Below are 22,544 nucleotides of genomic sequence, written 5' to 3'. Positions count from 1 at the left end.
TTTTATATCTTTCCCCTCTCATCCTAAACCTATGCCCTCTAGTTCTGGACTCCCCGACCCGAGGGAAAAGACTTTGTCTATTTATCCTATCCATGTCCCTCATAATTTTGTAAACCTCTATAAGGTCACTCCTCATCCTCCGACGCTCAAGGAAAAACAGCCCCAGCCTGTTCAGCCTCTCCCTGTAGCTCAAATCCTCCAACCCTGGCAATATCCTTGTAAATCTTTTCTGAACCCTTTTAAGTTTCACAACATCTTTCCGTGGGAAGGAGACCAGAATTGCATGCAATCTTCCAACAGTGGCCTAACCAATGTCCTGTACAGCTGCAACATGACCTCCCAACTCCTGTACTCAATACTCTGACCAACAAAGGAAAGTATACCAAATACCTTCTTCACTATCCTATCTACCTGCGACTGCACTTTCAAGGAGCTATGAACCTGCACTCCAAGGTCTCTTTGTTCAGCATCACTCCCTAGGACCTTACCATTAAGTGTATAAGTCCTGCTAAGATTTGCTTTCCCAAAATGCAGCACTTCACATTTATCTGAATTAAACTCCATCTGCCACTTCTCAGCCCATTGGGGTCACCTGTAGTGTGATATGAACCCAAGGTCCCGGTTGAGGCCATCCCCATGGGTACCGAACTTGGCTATTAACCACTTTGCATTGTTGCCTGTCCTGAAGTCTGCCTTAGAGGATGGTCACCCAAAGGTCTGTAGTTGAATGCCCTGAACTGCTGAAGTGTTCTCTGGTTGGGAGGGAACACTCCTGTCTGTTGATTGTTCTGCTGTGTCCATTCATCTGTTGCTGTAGCCTCTGCTCAGTCTTGCTAATATATCATGCCTCAGGGCATCCTTACCAGCAGCGTATGAGATAGACAACGTTGGCCGAGAAACATGAGCACCTGCCACATACATGGTGGGTATGTCCCACCATGTAAAATAAATTTACAGTGGTTACTGGAGAGAGTGTCACATTTATAGTGTGTTCCTGGGGTCTGATAGTATTTACACTGATTCCCAGGGGAGTATGTTAGATTTAAAGCTGTTCCCAGGGAGTGTGTCAAATTTACATTGGCTTGCCGAAAATATGTAAGATTTACAGTGGTCTTGGGGAGCATGTCAGTTTTACTATGTTTCGGCGGGGAGTGTGTCAGATTTGCAGTTGTTCCCAGGGAATGTGTCAGCTTTACAATGTTTTTCCATACACAGAAGACAAGATTTTAAAAGAAATCTTGATACATTCCTGAGCAAAAACCTCCCTCTGTTTGAAGAGGACATCATTCTCCCACACATTAGCCTCAGTTTGGTAGACAGTATGTGAAAGGGAGTCTGTGTTCAGACTTTAATTAATGGCTTGCAATCTTATTTTCTTAATAGGGGCGAAACAGCACTACACAAAGCAGCATTCCATCGGTATCACACAATCTGTCGTTTTTTAATTGATGCTGGGGCCTCGCTGATGCAGACTGATTTTGAGGTAAGGAATTGCCATTACAGGTGGGTGTATGATTAGGAACAAGAACAGCTTGTTAGACCAACAAGCCAAGTCCTTTTTCATAAACCATAAACTCCAAACCTCAACCCATTCTCCTGCCAGAAACTCTGCCCAATTTGATACTGTTTACGTTATTTAGATCACCAGTCCTTCTTAATCAAGTGTCCCATTTCTCTTTTGGGCGCAAAGGAGTCCACATGACTCCCTCTTCTTGCCTCTTACTCTTTAACTCTGATCCCTTGGAAATGATCCCACAACCCATCTCAGGCTGGTGAAGATCAGCTTGCAATTGATTTTGTCCACTCTAACCAGAATTGTCTACATAGTCTCCTCAAACTCCCTTAGTATCTCTTCTAGGTCCACCCTGTATCTACAATTCAGCCTAATTCAATAGTAAAGACAGGCTCTAAATAATCCCTGGAGCACCCATACTCCATCTTGCTCTGTATAGCTTCCATTGAGCCAGTTACTTATTTTTGTTGCTGCCTGTGTGAAGGGTCTTCACAGGCTGCATGCCCATGCTTTTAATCTTCATCAATACATGCATATTTCTGAAGTTTTGTTGAGTTATTCAGTTTTTCTATTTCTCAAATATTTCTGTGCACAACTATACACAGTGCTCACCACCAACAGAGACCCACACAATGTCACATTGACAACATCTGTTTGTACAGCACTTAGGTTCACACAGCGATGTACAGATTGATGCATGTTGGCACCAACACCTTGCACATGTACACGGATGTGTATCGTATATCATACACACATACATATTCACATTAATAAATTGGTATGGTAGTGTGATGGGTATGTGAATGAACTAATAAATTAGCGGGCCTGGATTTAATAACGAGAGTTGAGATCTCAGCATGGTAAGAGAATCTCAGTGAAAATATTTTGAAATATAAAAACTAGCATCAGGAGTGATCACAAAGCTGTCTGATTGTTATAACCCCACGTGACTTCAATCCCAATATACCTGTCTTCTGAAGTCCCACACTCTGTTGTATTGCCACTTCCACAAAAATGAGCTAAAGCAATGCCACACCTCTCCCAAAGGAGTTAAAATACACACTCGTACATCCATCAGTACACTCAAAAACATGTACGCTGCCTCTCCAGGACGTGGTTTACTTCTGAACTTGTTTTGTCTGTGGTCACTGTATTTCTATCTCTGGTTCTCACCAGGGCAACACTCCACGACACAAAGCACAGGAGGCTGGTGACCTGGAGCTAGCTGCCTACCTGGAGAACCGGCAGCACTACCAGATGATGGCACGTGAGGACCTGGAGACAGCTGTCTGAGAACAAGGATGTTGGCAAGACAGAGGGAAGGATGGGGAGGCATTTGCTGTTTGCCTTCACCCATTGAATTCAGTCACTGCTTCCCTTTTATACCCTACTGCTTGATGGACGAAAAGGAAAGTGACATAACGTTAGGGAAAGATGGTGACAAGAGATGCCAGTTACTGAGACAGCAGTCAAAGAGCATATTACTCATCACACAGTCCACATTAAGGAGCTGAGGCAGCTGCACACAGAGGAGGAGGTCGGGGGCTACATCAGTGGCCCTTTGGAACCCTGTCCAAACTGTAAATTACTGTGTTCTCCACTTCAGAACAAGGAGAGCAATCATTCTTCAAAACTCCCTCACATACAACAACTGGCACCTTTCACAATCTGGGCTTTCCCCTGGATTCATCACGATCTCCAATTCAGTCAGAAAGGTCTGTACAGTGATGCCTGATGATGTTGTGTTCATGCACCTTCGGAATGTAACAATGCACTGGGAGTCCAAGAAGAACACAGGCAGTGTAGCAGTATCTCACCAAGGCTCCTTCAATAGCACCTTCCAAACCCACAACCTTCTCAAAGAACAAAAGCAAGAGATATGCGGAAGCACCATCAGTTGCAAGTTCCCTCCAAACCACTCACTATTTGGAAATATATCACTGTTCCTTCAGTGCCATTGTATCAAAATCCTGGAACTCCCTCACTAACAGCATTATCAGTCTCCCTCCACCAAATAGATGCAGCAGTTCAAGAAAGCAGCTCCCCACCACCTTCTCAAAGGCAATTAGGGATGGGCAATAAATGCTGGGCCAGCTAGCAAAATCTACATCCCATGAACGAATAAAAATTATCAAAAAAGAACTTGAAGAATTTATACTTGGGGTACTAATAGACAACTTGGAGACCTCACTTCACATAATGTATATGTCTGTGGCTGGTATTATCTTGGATACTTGGATATACTACAATATACTTTGAAGAGCATTCAACAAGTGAGGATCTGGTGCTCCATGTTGAATTGTTGGATTGAACCAAAGTGAGTACAGTCCTTGTGCTCTTAGTAGAAGCGTAAAGGGCTAGATTTGATCTAGAAACCCATGGTTGTAAATTGTTTTGGGTGCAAGAACAAGGGATTGTTCCACAGAGAATTCCTGTCAGAACCATACTATGTCATCCCTCGGCAGAAACACACATTAAACAGTATTTTCTACTGCAAGCTCTTCTTTCTCTTGTAACCACCTTCTGACATGCAGTTGAATAGAGTTTTACTGTGATCATCAAGTCAGATACTTGTCATTAAATGAATCTTGCTGTCCTTTCTGAATGTAGACAGCTAGTTAAACCTCCTTGACATTGTTGGTGATTTAGTCCTCATGGCACTGAAGATAAAATATCATTTAGAATCATACATCACGTTAAACAGGCCCTTCGATCAACTCGTCCATGCTGACCATGTTTCCTGAACTTGTCCCATTTGCCTGCATTTGGCCCATATTCTTCTAAACCTTTCCTATCCACGGTCCTATCCAAATGTCTTTTAAATATTATAATTGTACCTGCCTCTACCACTTCTTCTGGCAGCTTATTTCATATATACACAACCTTCTGAGTGAAAAGTTGCCCCTCAGACCCGATTTAAATCTTTTCCCTTTTACATTAAAATAGAGTACTCCTACTGCCCAGTGATTTTGGTGTTATGGTGTGGATGGTAAACCGAGAGGTGGTATTTACACCTGGTGATATTGTTGCTGTGATCAAGCCTTGGGAGAGTGTGAGTTCGAAGATGACAAGGGCCTATCCAGTGATCATTAGCCTAATGGCAAGGCAACTGATGTTTGGGGTTGTAAGTGGCAACTCCATCCATTCTAATCAAGCTACTTCAATGCCATCTGAAAAAAACATTAAGAAATGTTTATGCCGTCCTTGGGCTTTTTAATTTGGTTTTCACTAGGAATTTCTGCCGTGAATGACAGACAAATGGAGAAAGTGAGGACTGCAGATGCTAGAGATCAGAGTAAAGAGTTTGGTGCTGGAAAAGCACAGCAGGTCAGGCAGCATCCAAGGAACTGGAGATTCAATGTTTTGGGCAAGAGCCCTTCACCAGGAATGATCCATGTCCCCCACCAATCCACCCTTCCCTCCCAGCGAATTGCAAAACCTGCACCCACACCTCCCCCTTCACCTTCCATCCAAGCGCCAAAAGAGCCTTCCACATCCATTAGAGTTTTACTTGCACTCCCATGCATGTCATTTACTGTATCCATTGCTCCCGATGCCGTCTCCTCTACATTGGGGAGACAGGACACCTACTTGCAGAGCGCTTCAGAGAATATTTCCGAGACACCCGCACCAACCAACCTCACCGTCCTGTGGCCAAACACTTTAACTCCCCGTCCCACTCCTACATGCAAGTCCTGGGCCTCCTCCATCGCCACATCCTAACCACCAGAAATCTGGAGGAAGAACGTCTCAAATTCTGCCTACAAACCCTAGGACTTTACCAGTTTCCTCATTTCCCCTCCCCACCACCTTATCCCAGTTCCAACCTTCCAACTCGGCACCACCCTCCTGACCTGTCCTACATGTCCATCTTCCTTCCCACCTATCCACTCCACCCTCCTCTCCAACCTATCACCATTACCCCCACTTCCATCTATCTATTGCACTCTCAGCTACCTTGCCCCCAGCCCCATCCCCATTTATCTCTCTACCCCTTCAACTCATAAGCCTAATTCCTGATGAAGGACTCTTGCCCGAAATGTCAATTCTCCTGCTCCTTGGATGCTGCCTGACCTGCTGTGCTTTTCCAGCACCACACACTAGACTTAGTCATCTACCTCCTGCAGTTTAAATGTACTTTCGCAGACATCAAAAGCACTCAACTTGACCACAGTCAGGGCAGGAGCCTGAACTAAAATTTTCCAAGCCGGACAGGTGATTGCTTGTGAGATTTGGAAAGCATATTTAGGCTTCTCCTGACTCCAGTCCCCTCCCTCCCTTTTCCAAAGACACCATGCTAAAACCACCCACCTTGTGTCTTGCTCAAGTGCCAGAAACTGAATTAGAATTAGAATCCCTGCAGTGTGGAAACAGGCCATTCAGCCCAAGTCCACAAGATCCTCTGAAGAGTAACCCACCCAGACCCATTTCCCTATCACTCTGTATTTCCCCTAATTAATGCACGTAGCCTACTCATCCATGTACACTATAGGTGAATTGGTCATACTAAATTACCCAACCTGCACATCTTTGGACTGTGGGAGAAAACCAGAGCACCTGGAGGAAACCCACGCAGACACAGGGAGAATTTGCAAACAATACATACAGTCACCCAAGGTTGAAATCGAACCTGGATCCTTGGCGTTGTGGCACAGCAGTGCTAACCATTGAGCCACCATGTCGCCCTAGCTGTTCGTTCAATCCCATTCTCCCTGCCAATGCCTATCTGACCAGCATGGTGAGGGCTTACGAACATGAGCCTGCTAGCTTCTCTTGTGAGGCATTGGCAAAGAACTGAGTTACAGTTGCTGGGAACAGCCAATGGAGCCAATAAAGAACGTATTCAGGATCCATCAGCAGATCTAATTCCTGAGGCTGAGAACTGATCTCCCAACAGATTTGTCACAAAAGTGACCACTGATCCCTGTTTTAGTGAGGATATAATTGCCCAAAGTATGCCCACAGCTTTATGGGTGATACCTTTGTAATGGACATCCACAGGAAGTAGCCACCCATAAGACCTTGAAGATGGCCTTCCTCTTTTCCCACCATTTGCCAAGTTGTTGGACCGACCAGCAGAACTCCTCTTGCTTACAGCAGAGACCTGTGTCATCTTATTCTTTCCAAGCAAGCTTCTGACTTCTAAGCTCACACCATATATGTTGCTGTATGATCTAGATTATCAGCATCGTACTAACTGCTGCCTTTGGCTGCATCTTGCTATCTTCTCGATTCCTCTGCACGCAGATGTCGCAGGTCAGGGCGACAACAGAGATTCCAGGCTAGAAATGAGGTATCTCATTGAACAGACTGTATGGGCTGAATGGCCTACTTATGTTCCTACGACTTGTGTCTTATTGTCTAATTGCCCTCCAAAGAAGTGAGCACAATACTTTTCAAGAAATGCAAGGCTGACTGTATGTTCTTTGCAGCTACAGATCCTGTGGGATCCTGACATGAGCCCCAAACTAGTGTGAAGTTTTTGAAACACAATCCAAAAGGAGTAGCAGACACCAGGAATAGAGTTTTCAGTCATCCATGTGGGGGCATGTTGGGCTGCAGGCAGATTCCTGGTAAACCCAGCAGGCACATTTGGAATAGGGAGAGCAACAGACTGGAATTTTAAAAAGGCCAGCATGGGGTGGGGGCACAGCGAAACATATTTGTACGTGACTGTCAAGAATGTAGTGTGAAGTAGTTAGTGGCCTAGCCACCCTGGGGGTTACCATTGATGGAAACTTAAATGGACTAGCTAAACAAATGGTATGGTTAGAAGAGCAGGTCGGAGGCTAGGAATCCTGCATCAAGTAGCTGACCTGACTATCCAAAGCTTGTCCACCATTTACAAGTCACATGTCAGGAGTGCAATGGAAGACTACTGATATGCCTGGATGTTTGCAGCTCCAACAACACTCAAGAAACTTGATGCCATCCAGGACAAAACAGCCTACTTGCTTAGCACCACATCCACAAACATTCACTCCTTTACACGAACACAGTAGATGCAATGTATCCATTCTACAAGAAGCACTGTAGAAATGATTTGTGTTCTGACAAAGGGTCATTGTACTCAAAAAGTTAACTCTGCTTCTATCTCTACAGATGCTGCCATACCTGCTGAGTTTCTCCACCATTCTGCTTGGGTGAGGTGAACCTATGTGGTATCAGTTGTGATTGGTAGATTGGTGTTCTCTGAATGAATTGACCACTGTGCCTGAGAGATTTATGGTTTCAATTGATAAAAAAATGTATTGGAAATGTATTCACTGATCCTGACCAGTTGGTGATTAACTATTAACATAAAGTTGACATGTAGTCCCATTAACTTGTCAGAGTTCATCTCAAAATCCTCCTGGCTCCCTGTGAATGGACCTCTTCTTTTGTATACCTGATGTAATTGAGATATTTGTGGCACATTCTCCATTCTGTTGTGCCATTAGCCAGTGCTCTAAAAGGTGATGATGATAGATCTTTGTTATTGTAGAAGTATTAAGGGCTGTAGAGAAAATGCACATGTCTGGAGTTGTCACACAGATCTGTCATGGTCTCCTTGAACAACACAGTAGGCCCATTCCTTTTCCTTTGTTCCACTGTTCTTCCTGCTCTTTATGTCTTCCCAAGTCATCACCAGCAGTCAGACTCCACCTTGACTTTAAGAGCTGCAGGCTAGCTTTCAAGAATGCTGGCTGGGTTTAAATGGTGCTGACCTTGCACAACCTCGATGCCCTCTACTAAGCTGTCATGTTAAGCACTGGGCTTCAAGCTGCTCTCACTTAAATGAGCAGGCAAGCATAGGGTTTGTGTGCTGCCTGCATCATGAGGAACAGGCCCGGGTTAATCGTTTTTGAGGCCCAAGCCAGCTTTCAGATGCTGTTGAGTTTGTCCCCTACCTGTTATAACAGTTTTGCACTATAAAGGGATAAATCAGACAATCAATATGATTGCGATCGGGTCAAGTGTGAGTTAGGTCTGTTACAGAGTGTCACTAGATGTGATCGAATCCTAACTTGAACTTGTCGCTAAATGAATTTTCAAATGCAAGTGAACTGTCTAATATGATGTGGAAGACCATCCTGCCATTGTTCTGAAACTTGTTTGTATGTCAGGTTCTGTGAACTTACTCAGTCTCTAATTTTTCTTCGTGGAAACTGAAGAAATCCATTACTTGTATTGAGGAGATCAAAGAAAATTGAAAGAACTCGTGTAAAATGTTTGCATGTTTAGTGAAATTAGTGCGCAAGCATTTCCTGTCCTCGTCTGGCAGAGCAGTTTCCAAAGTTGTAGATCTGCCAAAAGGACATTCTGCGTATCAGTAAGGAGCAACACTGGACTGCCACACTTGAGAATGCTCATTAGTCAAAGCAAACTACTCATCAGTGATAAATGGGATGTTCAAGAGTAAGGGAATTCAACAAACATCATTGTGGTCAGTTTGACTTCCATCTCTTCTACCCTTCCCGCCACCAAGAGGGAATATCCCAACTCTGATTGGAATTGTGCTTCCATTGCAGACTTGAGTCAAAAAATCTTTCTCCTCACTTCCTGCTTGTTCTGGACAGTTTCTTCCAGCTCAAAATAAGAACTATTAAGAAATAAATGAGGAAAAACCAAATGTCGATTATCTTCCTTCTTCAGAGCAGAGTTCCGAAATGGTGTCTGCCTGCCCCAGTTTCACAAGGCAGCTGTTTGTCCCTTCTGATCGCAGTAGCCAGCTGTCATGTACCTGTCAATAGATATCTTTATTCACATGAAGCTGTTGTGTGAGAGCCATAGTGGTGAATTTTGCATGAGAATGTTGTGATTCATACAGAGTGGTGTCTCCTTCCTTATGATGGCTTACGTGGACTGACATGACTGTTTTTGCTTGTAATTTCCAGTTAGTGAGTGCAATGCTTGTTTAGCTGTACTGTCTACATTAACAGATTCATTACCTAAATAATAAAGGATTTTTTTAAAATAAGAGTATCCTTGTTCATGAGTATTCTGAACTCACCAGTTCACTGGTCAACCAGTGAGGAATAAATGTAATGCTCACATAAGACGGCCCCCTGAAGAAATTCTTGAAGTATCTGTGCCTCCATTCAATACAAGCTGAGTCTATATAGAACCCGAGTTGTTTGAGATAGTATCATAGGCCCAGCTGCTTCATCAATGACCTTCTCTCCATTATAAAGTTCAGACGTGGGGATGTTCACTAAATGATTGCAAAATGTTCACCACCATTTCAGACTCCTCAGATATAGAAGCAGTCCATGTCCAAATACATAAAGACCTAGACACTATCCAGGTTTTGGTCAAAAAGTGGTAAGTAACATTTGCACCACACAAATACCAAGCAATGACCACTTCCATTATGAAACAATCTAACCATCATCCCTTGACCATCATTGAATGCCCCACTATAAGCAAAAAAAATCGAATTAAGAATGATAATCTCAAATTCATTCATCAATTGTTGGAAAAGTCCATCTAGTGCTGGAGTCACATGTATTACCTTGCCTAGCATACATGTGACTGCAGACCCACAGCAATGTGGTTGACTGTCCTCTGGGCAATTAGGAATGGGCAATAAGGAATGAGCAATAAATGCTTTAGGCTTAGCCAGCAATTTCTCCATCCTTTGAATGAATTTAATTAAAGGAATTGAACTAGCTACATAAATACATTGGCTACAGTGCGAGTCAGAGGCTGGAAATACTGCAGCAAGTAACTCACTTCCTGACTCCTCAAAGCCTGTCCACCATTTACAAGGCACAAGCCAGGAGTGTGATGGAGTACTCCCACTTGTCTAGATGGGTGCAACTGCAACAAGATGATTGACACCATACAGGTCAAAGCAACCTACTTGTTTGGCACCACAAACTTACTCATTGATGTTCAATCTAGGAATTCACTAGAGCTTATTTAACAGAACCTTCTAAACCTAGTTAAAAATCACGCAACACCAGGTTATAGTCCAACAGGTTTAATTGGAAACACTAGCTTTCGGAGCATTGCTCCTTCATCTCCAAATCATACTCAACCCATGCCCTCTACTACCTAGAAGGGCAAGGACAGCACATACATGGGAACATCACCACTTCAAATTCTCCTCCAAGCCACTCAATTACCTGACTAGGTGATTGACCATGCTAAATTGCCCATGATGTGTAGGTTAAAGTGGGTTAGCCATCAAAAATGTAGGGTTACATGGTAAGGGGAGTGGATCTGGGTGGGATGTCCTTCAGAAGGTCAATGTGGACTCAATAGGCTGAATGGCCTTCTTCCATACTGTGAGGATTCTATAATTGTAGAATGGCTTGGAAATATATCACTCTACCTTCAGTGTCGTTTGGTCAAAATCCTGGAATTCCTTCCTTAATAGCATGTGGGTGCACCTGCAGCAGTTCAAGACTGTAGATCCCCATCACCTTTTCAAGGGCAACTTTGGGGACAGGCAATAAATGCTGGCCCAGCAGCAACACCCCTGTCTCATGAATTTTTTTAAAAAGGTAACAGATCAGAACTAGTGTCATAATAATTCCTGATAACAATTTAATCTGAAGAATGATCTTCCTCAGCTCAGGTAGGAACCCTGCAGTATCAGAATGTGATTATTGGCTCAGGACCCAGTCCATAAACCTGTGCCACACTGTTTTCCCAATGAACCTGCCAGTCATCTCAGGTGACTATAACAGAAATCACATTACTACTATCTTAAAGATGAGCAGGGAAGTTACTCTATCATTTTGACCAAACTAAAAATTGGTTTTCTGATCATTATTACATCAATGTTTTGGGAATTGACTAAAAGAATTTGGCTTCTACAGTTCCTGTATTATAAGTGACTACTCTTCAAAAATATTCATTGATTCTGAAGCACTTTGGGAAGCTCTCCAGTGAAAGATGCAAGGTCCTTTAAGCACAAAAAAAGCAGAAGGAGATGGTGGCATATTGGATATATCAATGGCTGAATAAACCAACAACCAATGCTTTGAAGGCTTTAAGATCAAGTTTCATCACGGCAGCTATTACAATTCAAAAACTTATAGTTTAAATACAGTTAGTTTGATTAGAAGTGACCATGAAATCATTGTCATAAAAATATAATAACCTGGTTCATTAATGCCATTCAGGGAAAGAAATCTGTTCTACCCGGTCTGGTATACATGTAACAACATAGCCATGTGGTTGACTCTTGACTGGCCTCTGCAAGCCTCTCAGCTGAAATGCAATTAGGGACAGGTAGGAACAATGTTTGAGGTTGGAGAAAAGTTACTGATCATCACATAAATACCAAGGTTGGATATTTAGTGATGAGGAGACACAAGGGAGGGGCTTGAGCAGTACAAACAGCATTGCAGAAGATTTGATCAGAACTGTGGAATCATTTTGGGAATCGCTTGGGTGAAGATAGGAATTAAGGATCTGGAAGTCAATATGTAGGAAATAAGGCAGAGTTTCTACAGCGACTAAAATCAGGGCCATCAATCCAAAGCACTTTTGTTCATGAAGACACCAACAGAAACAGAGGACACTAATGGAGGAAAGAGTCTAGAGTGCAAATAAACTTTTAGAGTTGCTTCTATTCTCTGACTTATTGTTGGTCTTAGGCCAATTTAGTCAGGGAGAGAAAATTCAGCATTGTGAAGTTCACACAATATTTAACAGGAAATGAGCAGCTTACTTCAGTTTGTCGCCCGTAAATTTAAGGAGATGGCTATTCAACTTCAGGAGCACCATGGAGCAAAATGTTAGAATATAGAACAATACAGCACAGTACAGGCCCTTTGGCCCTCGATGTTGCGCCGATCCAAGCCCACCTAACCTACACTAGCCCACTATCCTCCATATGCCTATCCAATGACCGTTTAAATGCCCATAAAGAGGGAGAGTCCACCACTGCTACTGGCAGGGCATTCCATGAACTCACGACTCGCTGAGTAAAGAATCTACCCCTAACATCTGTCCTATACCTACCACCCCTTAATTTAAAGCTATGCCCCCTCGTAATAGCTGACTCCATACGTGGAAAAAGGTTCTCATGGTCAACCCTATCTAAACCACTAATCAGCTTGTACACCTCTATCAAGTCACCCCTAAACCTTCTTTTCTTCAATGAAAACAGCCCCAAGTGCCTCAGCCTTTCCTCATACGATCTTCCTACCATACCAGGCAACATCCTGGTAAACCTCTTCTGCACCCGTTCCAGTGCCTCCACATCCTTCCTATAGTATGGCAAGCAAAACTGCACACAATACTCCAGATGCGGCCGCACCAGAGTCTTATACAACTGCAACATGACCTCAGGACTCCAGAACTCAATTCCTCTACCAATAAAAGCCAGTACTCCATATGCCTTCTTCACTGCACTATTTACCTGGGTGGCAACTTTCAGAGATCTGTGTACATGGACACCAAGATCCCTCTGCTCATCCACACTACCAAGTATCCGACCATTAGCCCAGTACCTCATATTTTTGTTCTCTGACATCTGATAGGAAGTCAAGGTATTCACAGCAGGAGAAAATACTGATGGAGGTTACTACATCAGAGCAACTCAGGTGGATAGTATTTCCTCAAAGGCAACAAGTAAAAATCAATAGCCTTAGATTATGAAGAGTATGTCTAGAAGCAGAAAAAAAATTTAAGAATTTCAGCCCTGTATGGTGTACTGCCTAATTTGGTTACACCAAGTGTTTACAAATAATTCATAGAAGGCCAACATCAGCCCATTAATTTTTTTTTGTCACACAACCTGACTATTCTAGAGTTGTCCTATTCATTTTGCAAACCATCTTATCAAATCCAGATTGACGAAAGTAGTAACTCTAGGAGTTAGGGCTTCAAGTGATCATTTACTCCTGAGGAATATCCAGTACCAGGGCTCATCGTTTACCCCCATGAGATATTCTACCCCCACCAAAAGGGGTATTCCACCACCACCAGGGATCAGTGTTTACTCAATCAACATGAGGGGACATAGCTACTTATGGTCCAGTTTTCGCACAAACCCAATAAACCCATAAGAACATGAACAGAGCATGCCATTCCACTCAGATTGAAACCGATGTGAAGCCAACTGAATTGACCAACTTCTACTACTTGCCTTGGCGTTCTGACCTTTCTTATCACTGCCCAGAAAAAAAAAACCTATGGCCCTCAGATTTAAATCCGCTTTTTGTGGGAATGTTCTACACATTCAAAACCTTTTGGCACAAAGATTCCTCAACTCTTCTCCTGAACGGTCAGGCTCTGATATATCATCCCTTATCCTAAACCTGTCTACCAGAATCTTCTCTACCTCACACCAAATCCTAAAAAAATTTTAAACTCACCCTTTGACCCTTCCCGGAATGAAAACCTGGCATCTGTAAACACTCAAGTGTTAGCAACACAATAAATCTGATCTGCATCATTCCACCTAAGGAATGTTGCCCTGTACTGTACACATAACTTTGTAAGCCATTTGATGGCTTCGTGCAGTACCAAAACATCCTCCCCTTAATATTCTAGGTCTCAATTTGTAAAAACTGGCATTTCACTAGTCTTTGATTTTTTTTGTAGCTCACATTTTAATTACATGTTCATGGACCCCTAAATCTCTTTGGACATTTAGGGTTCATTTTTTGCTTTTCATTATTTAAACATTCAAACCTATTAATTTTTGGATTGTGAATGTGACCTCACAGTTGCTTGTATTGAAATCCATCTATCACGCTTCTGCCCACTCACTCAATCTATCATTTTTTTCTTCATAATTTTATAGTCCTGTCTACACAATTTACTACACCATCCATCACGTATCAGCACGTACTTGGATTATATAGCACTCTATGTAACCAATAAATATAGTAGCTACTTTGTTATGACTTCAACTTGGGCCTTCTGGAACACCATCAGTCACTTCCTTTATACTCACTGGGGTAAAATTTTAGCTTTGGACACAATCACTGATTCCATTGGGGGAAAACTGAATTCATTTTGATAAGTATTCTATGTTCTTCCATGCATTGATAACATACCATTGTCATAGGAACAGCCTATAGGACCAATGGCTTAAAACAAATTTTTGAAAAAGTATTTTTGCTTTAAAAACCTTTCTTTTAAAATACTGAAAGATGGTACTTGTGTAGTTTAAGTAATCAAAAAAAGTGACACTTCTGGTCAGTGTGACTCCACGAAGTCTAAAAATTAATTTTAAATTACTGAAAACAATTTGTCAGGCGGCACCTGTGGAGAGTTATCGTTTAAGTCAATAATGTTTCAATGGATAGAGGTTAGTGATGTGGTAGAAGACTGGGACAAAGGAGAATGGTATTATGTTTCTGCTTGATTGGACTAGTTCTTTTTCCATGGTTTACTTTTGACCCAATTTGGCACAATAGTTGGTGATATTGTAAGAAATTTGCACGTGACATTGATAAAATATCAACCTGAAATATTAAAGGTTTCAGTGGCAGCAAGATGGTTTAGTCTGTACTCATCAGGAGTCTGATGACATCTCAGCAAAGACAGTGGAAGACTATATTACGTTTTAGGCTGAGGGACCTCTACGTTCACCGGCAAAGAGCATGAGCCTTGGTTTAGTAACTATCCACAAGGTGCACTGCAGACAATGCAGCACTCACTGAGGACTATGGGGTATGTCCCATAACTTGAGAATGGTATTTAACAGCTGCCAATTAAGTGAAGTCAAAAGAAGAATGATTGACATTATTATTAAGACTATAATTGTGTTTATTTTACAAGACTGTGAAACCAGCAGCTGGGTTTTAGATTAGATTACCTACAGTGTGGAAGCAGGCCTTTCGGCCCAACAAGTCCACACTGACCTGCCGAAGCGCAACCCACCCATACCCGTACACTTACCCCTTCACCTAACACTACGGGCAATTTAGCATGGCCAATTCACCTGACCTGCATATCTTTGGACTGTGGGAGGAAACCGGAGCACCCGGAGGAAACCCACGCAGACATGGGGAGAATGTGCAAACTCCACACAGTCAGTCGCCTGAGGCGGGAATTGAACCCGGGTCTCTGGCGCTGTGAGGCAGCAGTGCTAACCACTGTGCCACCATGCCGCCCACAAATCAAGGTGTTACTTGCTGTTGTTTTAATGGAAGGACAATTGGTAAATCATTTCAGAAGAATCAATCCTCAGAATTCATTGATTCTCAGACAAAAACAACCTCTACCTCTGAAAACTGAAATTTATTCTTCATGGAAAATAATATTTAATTGTAATTACAATTCAGTCCTTAGTACAAAAAAATAAGAGTAGTCTTTGAGAGCTATACAGAAGCCCCCAATTTTAATCAGTGGAGGAACGTGAGGGTGGGAAGGGCAAGAAAAGAGAAGAGAACAGCTGGTGAATGATGTGTACAGTCAGATATGGCTGAGCAGAAGACTATCAGGACCTCTTCATCCTTGCAAGGCCACGTATTCGTCGAACCAATGCCTGAATAAACAAGTGTCGTGACCGGACTTTGCAGTAAATGCTCTCAATGTCAAGCAGCTTCTTTTGCAGGGACTCCCCAAAACTTGCTGAAGCATCAATCTGAAGCTGAAAGAAAAACCCAGAACACACTGTTATTAAATACCACAGCTGATCAGATATCTAACATTCTTTCCAATTTACACACTTTTATTGTGAAGACAGAGGCCATGCATTTCATTCTGACACTTCCAACATCAGACATGTTACATGACAAAGTGCCAGGAGATATGTAATAATATCTCTAACAGGTTGCTTAGAAAATATCTGTCCCTCCCTGGGGCTCCCACTCTGGGGCAGGAGCCTGGGTTCAAATCCCACCTTCTCCAAAGTGTGTCATAACATTTCTGAACAGGTTCATTAAAATTATCTATCCCTCCTTGGGTTTGGGGAGCAAATGAGGCTTCTGTACTTCTAACCCCTTTGCAAGAAAATACCATCATTATGTGTAAGTACACCCAAATCCATCTGAACACAAACACTAAACTATTTTTAAAAATATTGCTGACACATGCTTCCTATCAAAGTAGATGAATGAACAGATCTACATATTGTACTCCATTTGTCACTTCTTGAGGACTCACTTCACCTGCCTGTACTATTTTGCATGTGTCCACTCACATCAACACTAAGCAACCCATTACATTGCATTTCACAGTTTCTTCTGACTCACCAATAATTAAGCACTAGATCCTTGCAGCACTCCACCAACTTAGTGGCACCTTATCAAATGCCTAGCAAATATCCAAATATACTACATCAATCAGTTTCCATTTATCTACTCATCAGCAAGCAGTCTAACAAGACCTCAAAGTTTGTAATCATACTATTTTTCAAACACCCTGCTGTCACCTAATGGTTTCCAATTATTTCCACTGACAGACGGCCAGTGAATTAACAAATAGCTTTCTCCTGCTTTTCTTGAAGTTTGGTTACACTTGTTACCTTGCAACTCACTGCAATCATTTCAGAATCTAGAGTATTTTGAAAGATCACCACCAGTACAGTGGTAATGTCCCGTTTTAGAATGGAAGATCTAGGCCACCATATCCAGGAATGTGCCAGGTTTCAGTCCATTTAATTTCTCCAGTACTTTCTGTTCACCAATATTAATTATTTTTTGAATCTCACTCTCATTAAATCCTAGGCTTTCCATTATTTCTATTTTTTTCTGTATTCTGTGACACCTGCCATTCACCTTATATCCCCCTCATGATTTTATAAACATCTATAAAGTCACCACTCAACCTCCTACACTCCAGAGAAAAAAGCCCAATCTATCCAGCCTTTCCTTATAACTCAAACCCTCCATTTCTGGCAACATTCTAGAAAATCTCTTCTGAACCCTCTCCAGCTTAATAACAGGGAGACCAGAATTGGATACAAAGGTCTGAACCCGGGAATCTCGCTAATCTGCGCAGTAGAAGACCCAAAGCGAGAATCATACCCTTAGACCAATGAGCCACAGGGCGCTAAATTTTATTTCTTGTCAATGGCCCGTAGGGGGATCGAACCTGCATTATTAGCACCACACTCTAACCAACTGAACTAACCAGCCAGTTACATGAACCCCTGGGGCTGGTCCTCAACTCTGCCCAAGGCCTTATTTTAATTGTGTAAGTCTTGCCCTTATTTATTTTGCCAAAATGCAATACCTCGCATTTATCCAAATAAAACTCCATTGTCTACTCTTCAGCCAACTGATCAAAACCGCTTTGTAATCTCGGATAACATGCTTCACTGTCCATTATACCACCAATCTTTGTGTTATCTGCAAACTTACTAACCATGCTTTCAATATTCTCATCTAAAACATTTATAAAATGAAGTGGACCAAGCGCAAAACCCTGTGGAACACTGCTGGTCACAGGATCCAGTATGAAAAAATAACCCTCCACAATCACACTCTGACTTCTGCCGCAAAGTCAATTTTATATCCAGCTGGCACACGATGGAATATTCTTGATTTGCCTAGATGAGTGCAAGGCCTAACAGCACAGTGGTTGTACCTAAAGCACTGCAGCCTGTGTGGTGTAAAAATTCACCAGCTCTCCTCAATGATAATTAGGGATGGGAAATATATGGTGGCTTTGCCAGTAACATGTACACGCCAACAAGCAGAGAAGAAAAATAAAAACTTATGTCACACTACTTGCACTGCCATCTTAATCTAACCTGGTTTTATCTATTTTGCATTTCCTTACACAATTAAACTTAACTAATAATTTGATCTTATAGGTTAACTAAATTAAATAATTAATTGTTTCCTTGTAACACCAAATTACCTCTCGGCAACAAATTTCCACTCTCGCTAAATTCCAAATCAATGTTGAGGGTGTACCCTGTTTCAAATGTGCTTTTGTGACCATTCCTCAGACCTTTTATTCATTATGTGGCAGCAAAAATGTTTCGGAGCAAAGAAAAATAAGCTGTGCAACAAAAAAGTTAAACCTACCTGCTCAATATCATGTTGGTTTACTTGACTTAGAACAAGGCGCCTGGCTTCAGGACTTCCATCAAGACCACCACGATCTGGGATTAATAAAATATATAGGAATGGATTAGCATTCAATTCACTTACCAAGCAACAAGTGTCACAGAAATTAGGTACTGCATATTGGACCCAACATTGCCATCGCATCTAGACGTTTATCCACTTCACATTGTTCTGGACTAATCTGTAAGGAGCCTCTCACAGTGACCAGGGTCCAATGACAGATACAAAGATATTTCCACTGTGGTGATTTCAGACTGAATCACACCACCTTCTGAAGTGGCCAAGCAAGCCAGTTGGTTATGTGCACCTTCTGAGCTTGTTAGTCTGAAGGTAACTGCAACACCGTCAGCTCAGACCAGAAATTGAATAAACTTATTTCTGGTTTCTATAGGTTAATGCCATGCTGACAAATGCTTTTTAAAACCACTCAGCCCTTACTTCACACTGTGCCTGCTCCACTAGATATTGAATCTTGGTGAGCAGACAGTGGAATAATTCACAGATACATAATTTATTGCAGAACTGGAAGTGATACAGTATTAACTGTTAAACAAAAAACAGAACCTGCATTAGGGAAGGAGTACAGAAATGTATGCATTGCTCAACGTCAAATCTGGCACTTACCTGGAAATCGTCTGCCCCTGTAGGATACACTCTGGATATTCAGGGACAAGTGGCCATCAGAAGGTGTAAAATACAGGAAGTAATACTCTAGATGTCGCCACAGGATAAAAAGACAGTTCTCCACAATGACTGAAAAGTTGCAATAGGTCAAGGAACAAAGCAGGAGATGTTATGTCACTCACATGAAATGCTCTTAGAAAAAGCGGATGCTGAAAATCTGAAGCCAGAACATTAAATGCGAAAAACACTCAGCATCTGTGTTTCTTTTCTATTTAACAAGGAATTGCTGTAAATCCACATCCAAAAGGAAGCAAAAGTCAGTGACATGAATGAATTTGGAAATGAATGCAAGATAAGACCTTCCGCTAATTCATTTGCCATTTCGGACTCAAGGATCTGGAGGGAGGGAGGGGCTGAGAAGGGCGTGTGGGATTTATATATCAGATGCAGAGCGGGATTCTCCTCAGCACAGTGGGATGTTTGGATTGTTTTTAGCACAAGAATGGAGGGAGGTAGAAGTTACACTGAATGAAGAAGGCCCAGTTTATCATTGGCTGGGTTTTGCTTTGGCAGAAGTGGGGAAAGAAATAATCTTCATCTTCAAAAGAGAACAGGATAAAATGTTGGCTCTCTTTCATCACGCAGCTGGTGGGCTATACGGCTTCACTGTCTACAGTAGGGGTTTGGCTAGACTGTTAACTTGGGCTGGATAAACAACATGTTGAGAGTGACTGGCAGATTTGTAGGGCTGCTGGATACTTCTGCTGCTCCTTGGCTCACAGTTTACTCATTACCATGGCTACTAATATCTCATTCTCCAGACCACTGGCAAATGTCTGATGGAGTTTCGGTGGTTCATGAGTATTGTTATAAAACTTATGAATTAAAACTAAATTGTGAAATTTGTTTTTGGATATGGCAGGATGTCTTAACAGCAATGAATATATCAAAATATCCTTCGTCACACTGAACTTGGAATTTAGGCCATTTAGTACTTTCACATCCTATTAGGCAGCACCTTATTAAAATGAATTGATTGAATAATTAGGTAGGTGCGGTATCTTTGGACGTGTGAGCCAACTCTCTGCTTCTGATACAAAACCATTAGAAACACAATCTACAAGCCTGAAAGTGCTCTTTTGCTTTTTTTAAAAAGAAAGTCACAGTATGTTGCAACTCAGCCCTTTACCTCAATCTCTTAACATAAGCAAATATTATAAATGCCCAATATCCTGTTCATCTTCCACACCCCCCCCGGACAAAGCCACAATTAAAATACTGGAAAATTCAGAAGTTGGGTGCGATGAAAATTTGAAGATTTTCCACCTGCTACATTGAACTGGGGAAAAAACAAAGAGAAGGATACAGCAGTAGAGGGACAGCAGCTCAGCTCTGTGATTGATCTGCTGCACAAGCCGACGTCTGGCCAGAACATGTCGCTGAGCAGCTGAAATCTTGTCTACACCAAAGGGTACGACTGCTTGACACAGCTGTGAGAGACAAAGACAGATTACTTCATTATCTATTGCTGCAAGTGGTTACCAGAACCCACTCTACAGGCCGCTGGGCACCTATCATAATCAGGATATGGCTGCCCTTCAGAAGGTACAAGGAGACAACAAAAGTGACTCTAAACATCATACTTATAAGAAAAGGGTCAAGGAAGTCGAGCTGATTTCTTCAGAACAGATACAATCTAGGTTCATTGACCCATAAAGTACCTACATAACGCAAAAAAAAAATCAGTGTATGTTGGCACACACCCACCTCCTTGATTTCATCTGGAGGTAAATGCTGCAGATTCTGGTACTTGGTCACACTCTGCCGGTGGCTCTCGTAGTTACTGAAGAAATCATTTGCACTTTGCTTCAAAAGGAACAGGACGACTCCAAGGCTGGGCAGCCTCCAGTAAGGTACCATCGGCAATGGAGCATCTGCCAGTGGGTAGAAATAACATTCATTCAGTGGAGCTCAAGCCAGAAAATGTCAACTTTTATTCTGGCACAAAACCACAATGGCAGCCCAAAACCCCAAATCCTCTCCCTAACTCCTAACCTAACTCCCTAACACCCTAACAGGTGGCCCTGGTGAACATGATTCAACACAGACACATTGGAAGATGGTCAAGGTTTGTTCCTGATGTATCATCTCTGCCACCGATAGATACAGACAGACAGTCTTTTCCCTGATTCTCCTACATTGATGAACAATTCCACTATTCCTCCCATATCCCCACTGGTTGTGAGACTTGCTTCTTGATGCATGGTCAGAATATGTGATTCACGCCTGATCTGTTTACTTCTCGTCCCATACCTTTAGAAAAGACAGAGGTTCTCTGTAAAGTCTGAACAGGTAAACATTCAAAGTTCAGAAGCAGAAGATAGCAATGGCCTGAGAGTTAGTCACTTGCAGCAATACAATCTCTTTCACGTGAAACACTTCTCATTTTTTTTAGTAGTTTTATAAAAAACACAAAAGACACTTTTGCCAGTTCTTGCACTTTTAACCACGAGGAGCAAATCCTTTGGCCTCAAATCCCCGTTAATAAAATTTTAATCTGGGTTTAACCTCAAAAGAACAGCCCATTAACCTACAAAGAGTTGCAGAGAAAAAGAAACAAAGTGTTTCGGAAATATGTGCTCAAAAGAGACTAACCCGTTTCAACTCCATCCTATCAAATGCCAGGCCCCCATGCAGCCATGCCCTAGCACACAACTAGAAAACCAGAAATGGTTGTCAGTAAATATTTAACATGGGGTGGAAATTATTTAGAATCTAGAGAAGGGTAGATGAATATATACGGCAAAACATGTTTCTGGTGAAGAATGCAGCACAAAGGGATTTGGCTTACCTTGCCTACTTCCTTCACGAGATGTGCCTTCCGTAAGACTAGGAGTAAAGAGGCAGATTGTGTGCTGGGACCCAGGGCTGCTCTGGATCAGCAGCGTCTGACAGTATTGCACCACATTTGCACAAATCTGAAAAGACAGAAACAAGAACTACTGTCTACATCAATGTACACCCTCAACTGAGTAACCAGAAAATAATAGAAGCTTCTCTGTCATTTGCCAACCATTGCTCCAGTTGTAGTTTAAGATTTCTCTCAATATTCAGTCTTCAATATTCATTACTTCTAATGTATGAAGCACTCCAAATGTTTATTAATATTATTTTAGCAGTTACCTATCCACCATATTATTCAATTTTGAAAGGCAAAGCAAAGGAAATCAAGTCCCCATTGGCATTAATTTTATTCACAATTAGTAAACTTAGAAACAGAAAATAAAACAGTAAAATACTTTATTTGTGGATAAGCAGATTTAAAACAATAAGTGCTATATTCCATTTCAATAAAGTCTCCTAGGAAACATCACATTAACAACTGAAACCATAAAATAACCACACTGTCATCCCGATATAGTCTCCTGACATAC

At 42.0% G+C, this 22,544-nt stretch overlaps 2 protein-coding genes across 10 annotated transcripts in view; one reads left to right on the top strand and one right to left on the bottom strand.

Moving 5' to 3' along the window:
• The window catches only part of dgki (diacylglycerol kinase, iota), a 235,012-nt gene extending 230,191 nt beyond the window's left edge, over nucleotides 1-4,821 (top strand). For all 7 annotated transcript variants that reach the window (XM_072552477.1, XM_072552472.1, XM_072552476.1 and 4 more), the window contains 2 exons: nucleotides 1,384-1,483; nucleotides 2,690-4,821. In XM_072552477.1, the coding sequence (XP_072408578.1) occupies nucleotides 1,384-1,483; nucleotides 2,690-2,806 (217 nt within the window). In that variant the 3' untranslated portion in view covers nucleotides 2,807-4,821. The remainder of the gene's footprint in view (nucleotides 1-1,383; nucleotides 1,484-2,689) is intronic.
• A 10,866-nt stretch (nucleotides 4,822-15,687) lies between these two features.
• The window catches only part of nup205 (nucleoporin 205), a 108,128-nt gene continuing 101,271 nt past the window's right edge, over nucleotides 15,688-22,544 (bottom strand). For all 3 annotated transcript variants that reach the window (XM_072552470.1, XM_072552469.1, XM_072552468.1), the window contains exons 38-43: nucleotides 21,962-22,088; nucleotides 20,878-21,044; nucleotides 20,477-20,600; nucleotides 19,111-19,239; nucleotides 18,445-18,521; nucleotides 15,688-16,058 (exon numbers count right to left, since the gene is read on the bottom strand). In XM_072552470.1, the coding sequence (XP_072408571.1) occupies nucleotides 15,906-16,058; nucleotides 18,445-18,521; nucleotides 19,111-19,239; nucleotides 20,477-20,600; nucleotides 20,878-21,044; nucleotides 21,962-22,088 (777 nt within the window). In that variant the 3' untranslated portion in view covers nucleotides 15,688-15,905. The remainder of the gene's footprint in view (nucleotides 16,059-18,444; nucleotides 18,522-19,110; nucleotides 19,240-20,476; nucleotides 20,601-20,877; nucleotides 21,045-21,961; nucleotides 22,089-22,544) is intronic.

The sequence above is a fragment of the Chiloscyllium punctatum genome, chromosome 32, assembly GCF_047496795.1.
Source record: "Chiloscyllium punctatum isolate Juve2018m chromosome 32, sChiPun1.3, whole genome shotgun sequence".
In the NCBI taxonomy this organism is placed as follows: Eukaryota; Metazoa; Chordata; class Chondrichthyes; order Orectolobiformes; family Hemiscylliidae; genus Chiloscyllium; species Chiloscyllium punctatum.
This window is presented reverse-complemented; position numbering and strand designations above follow the sequence as displayed.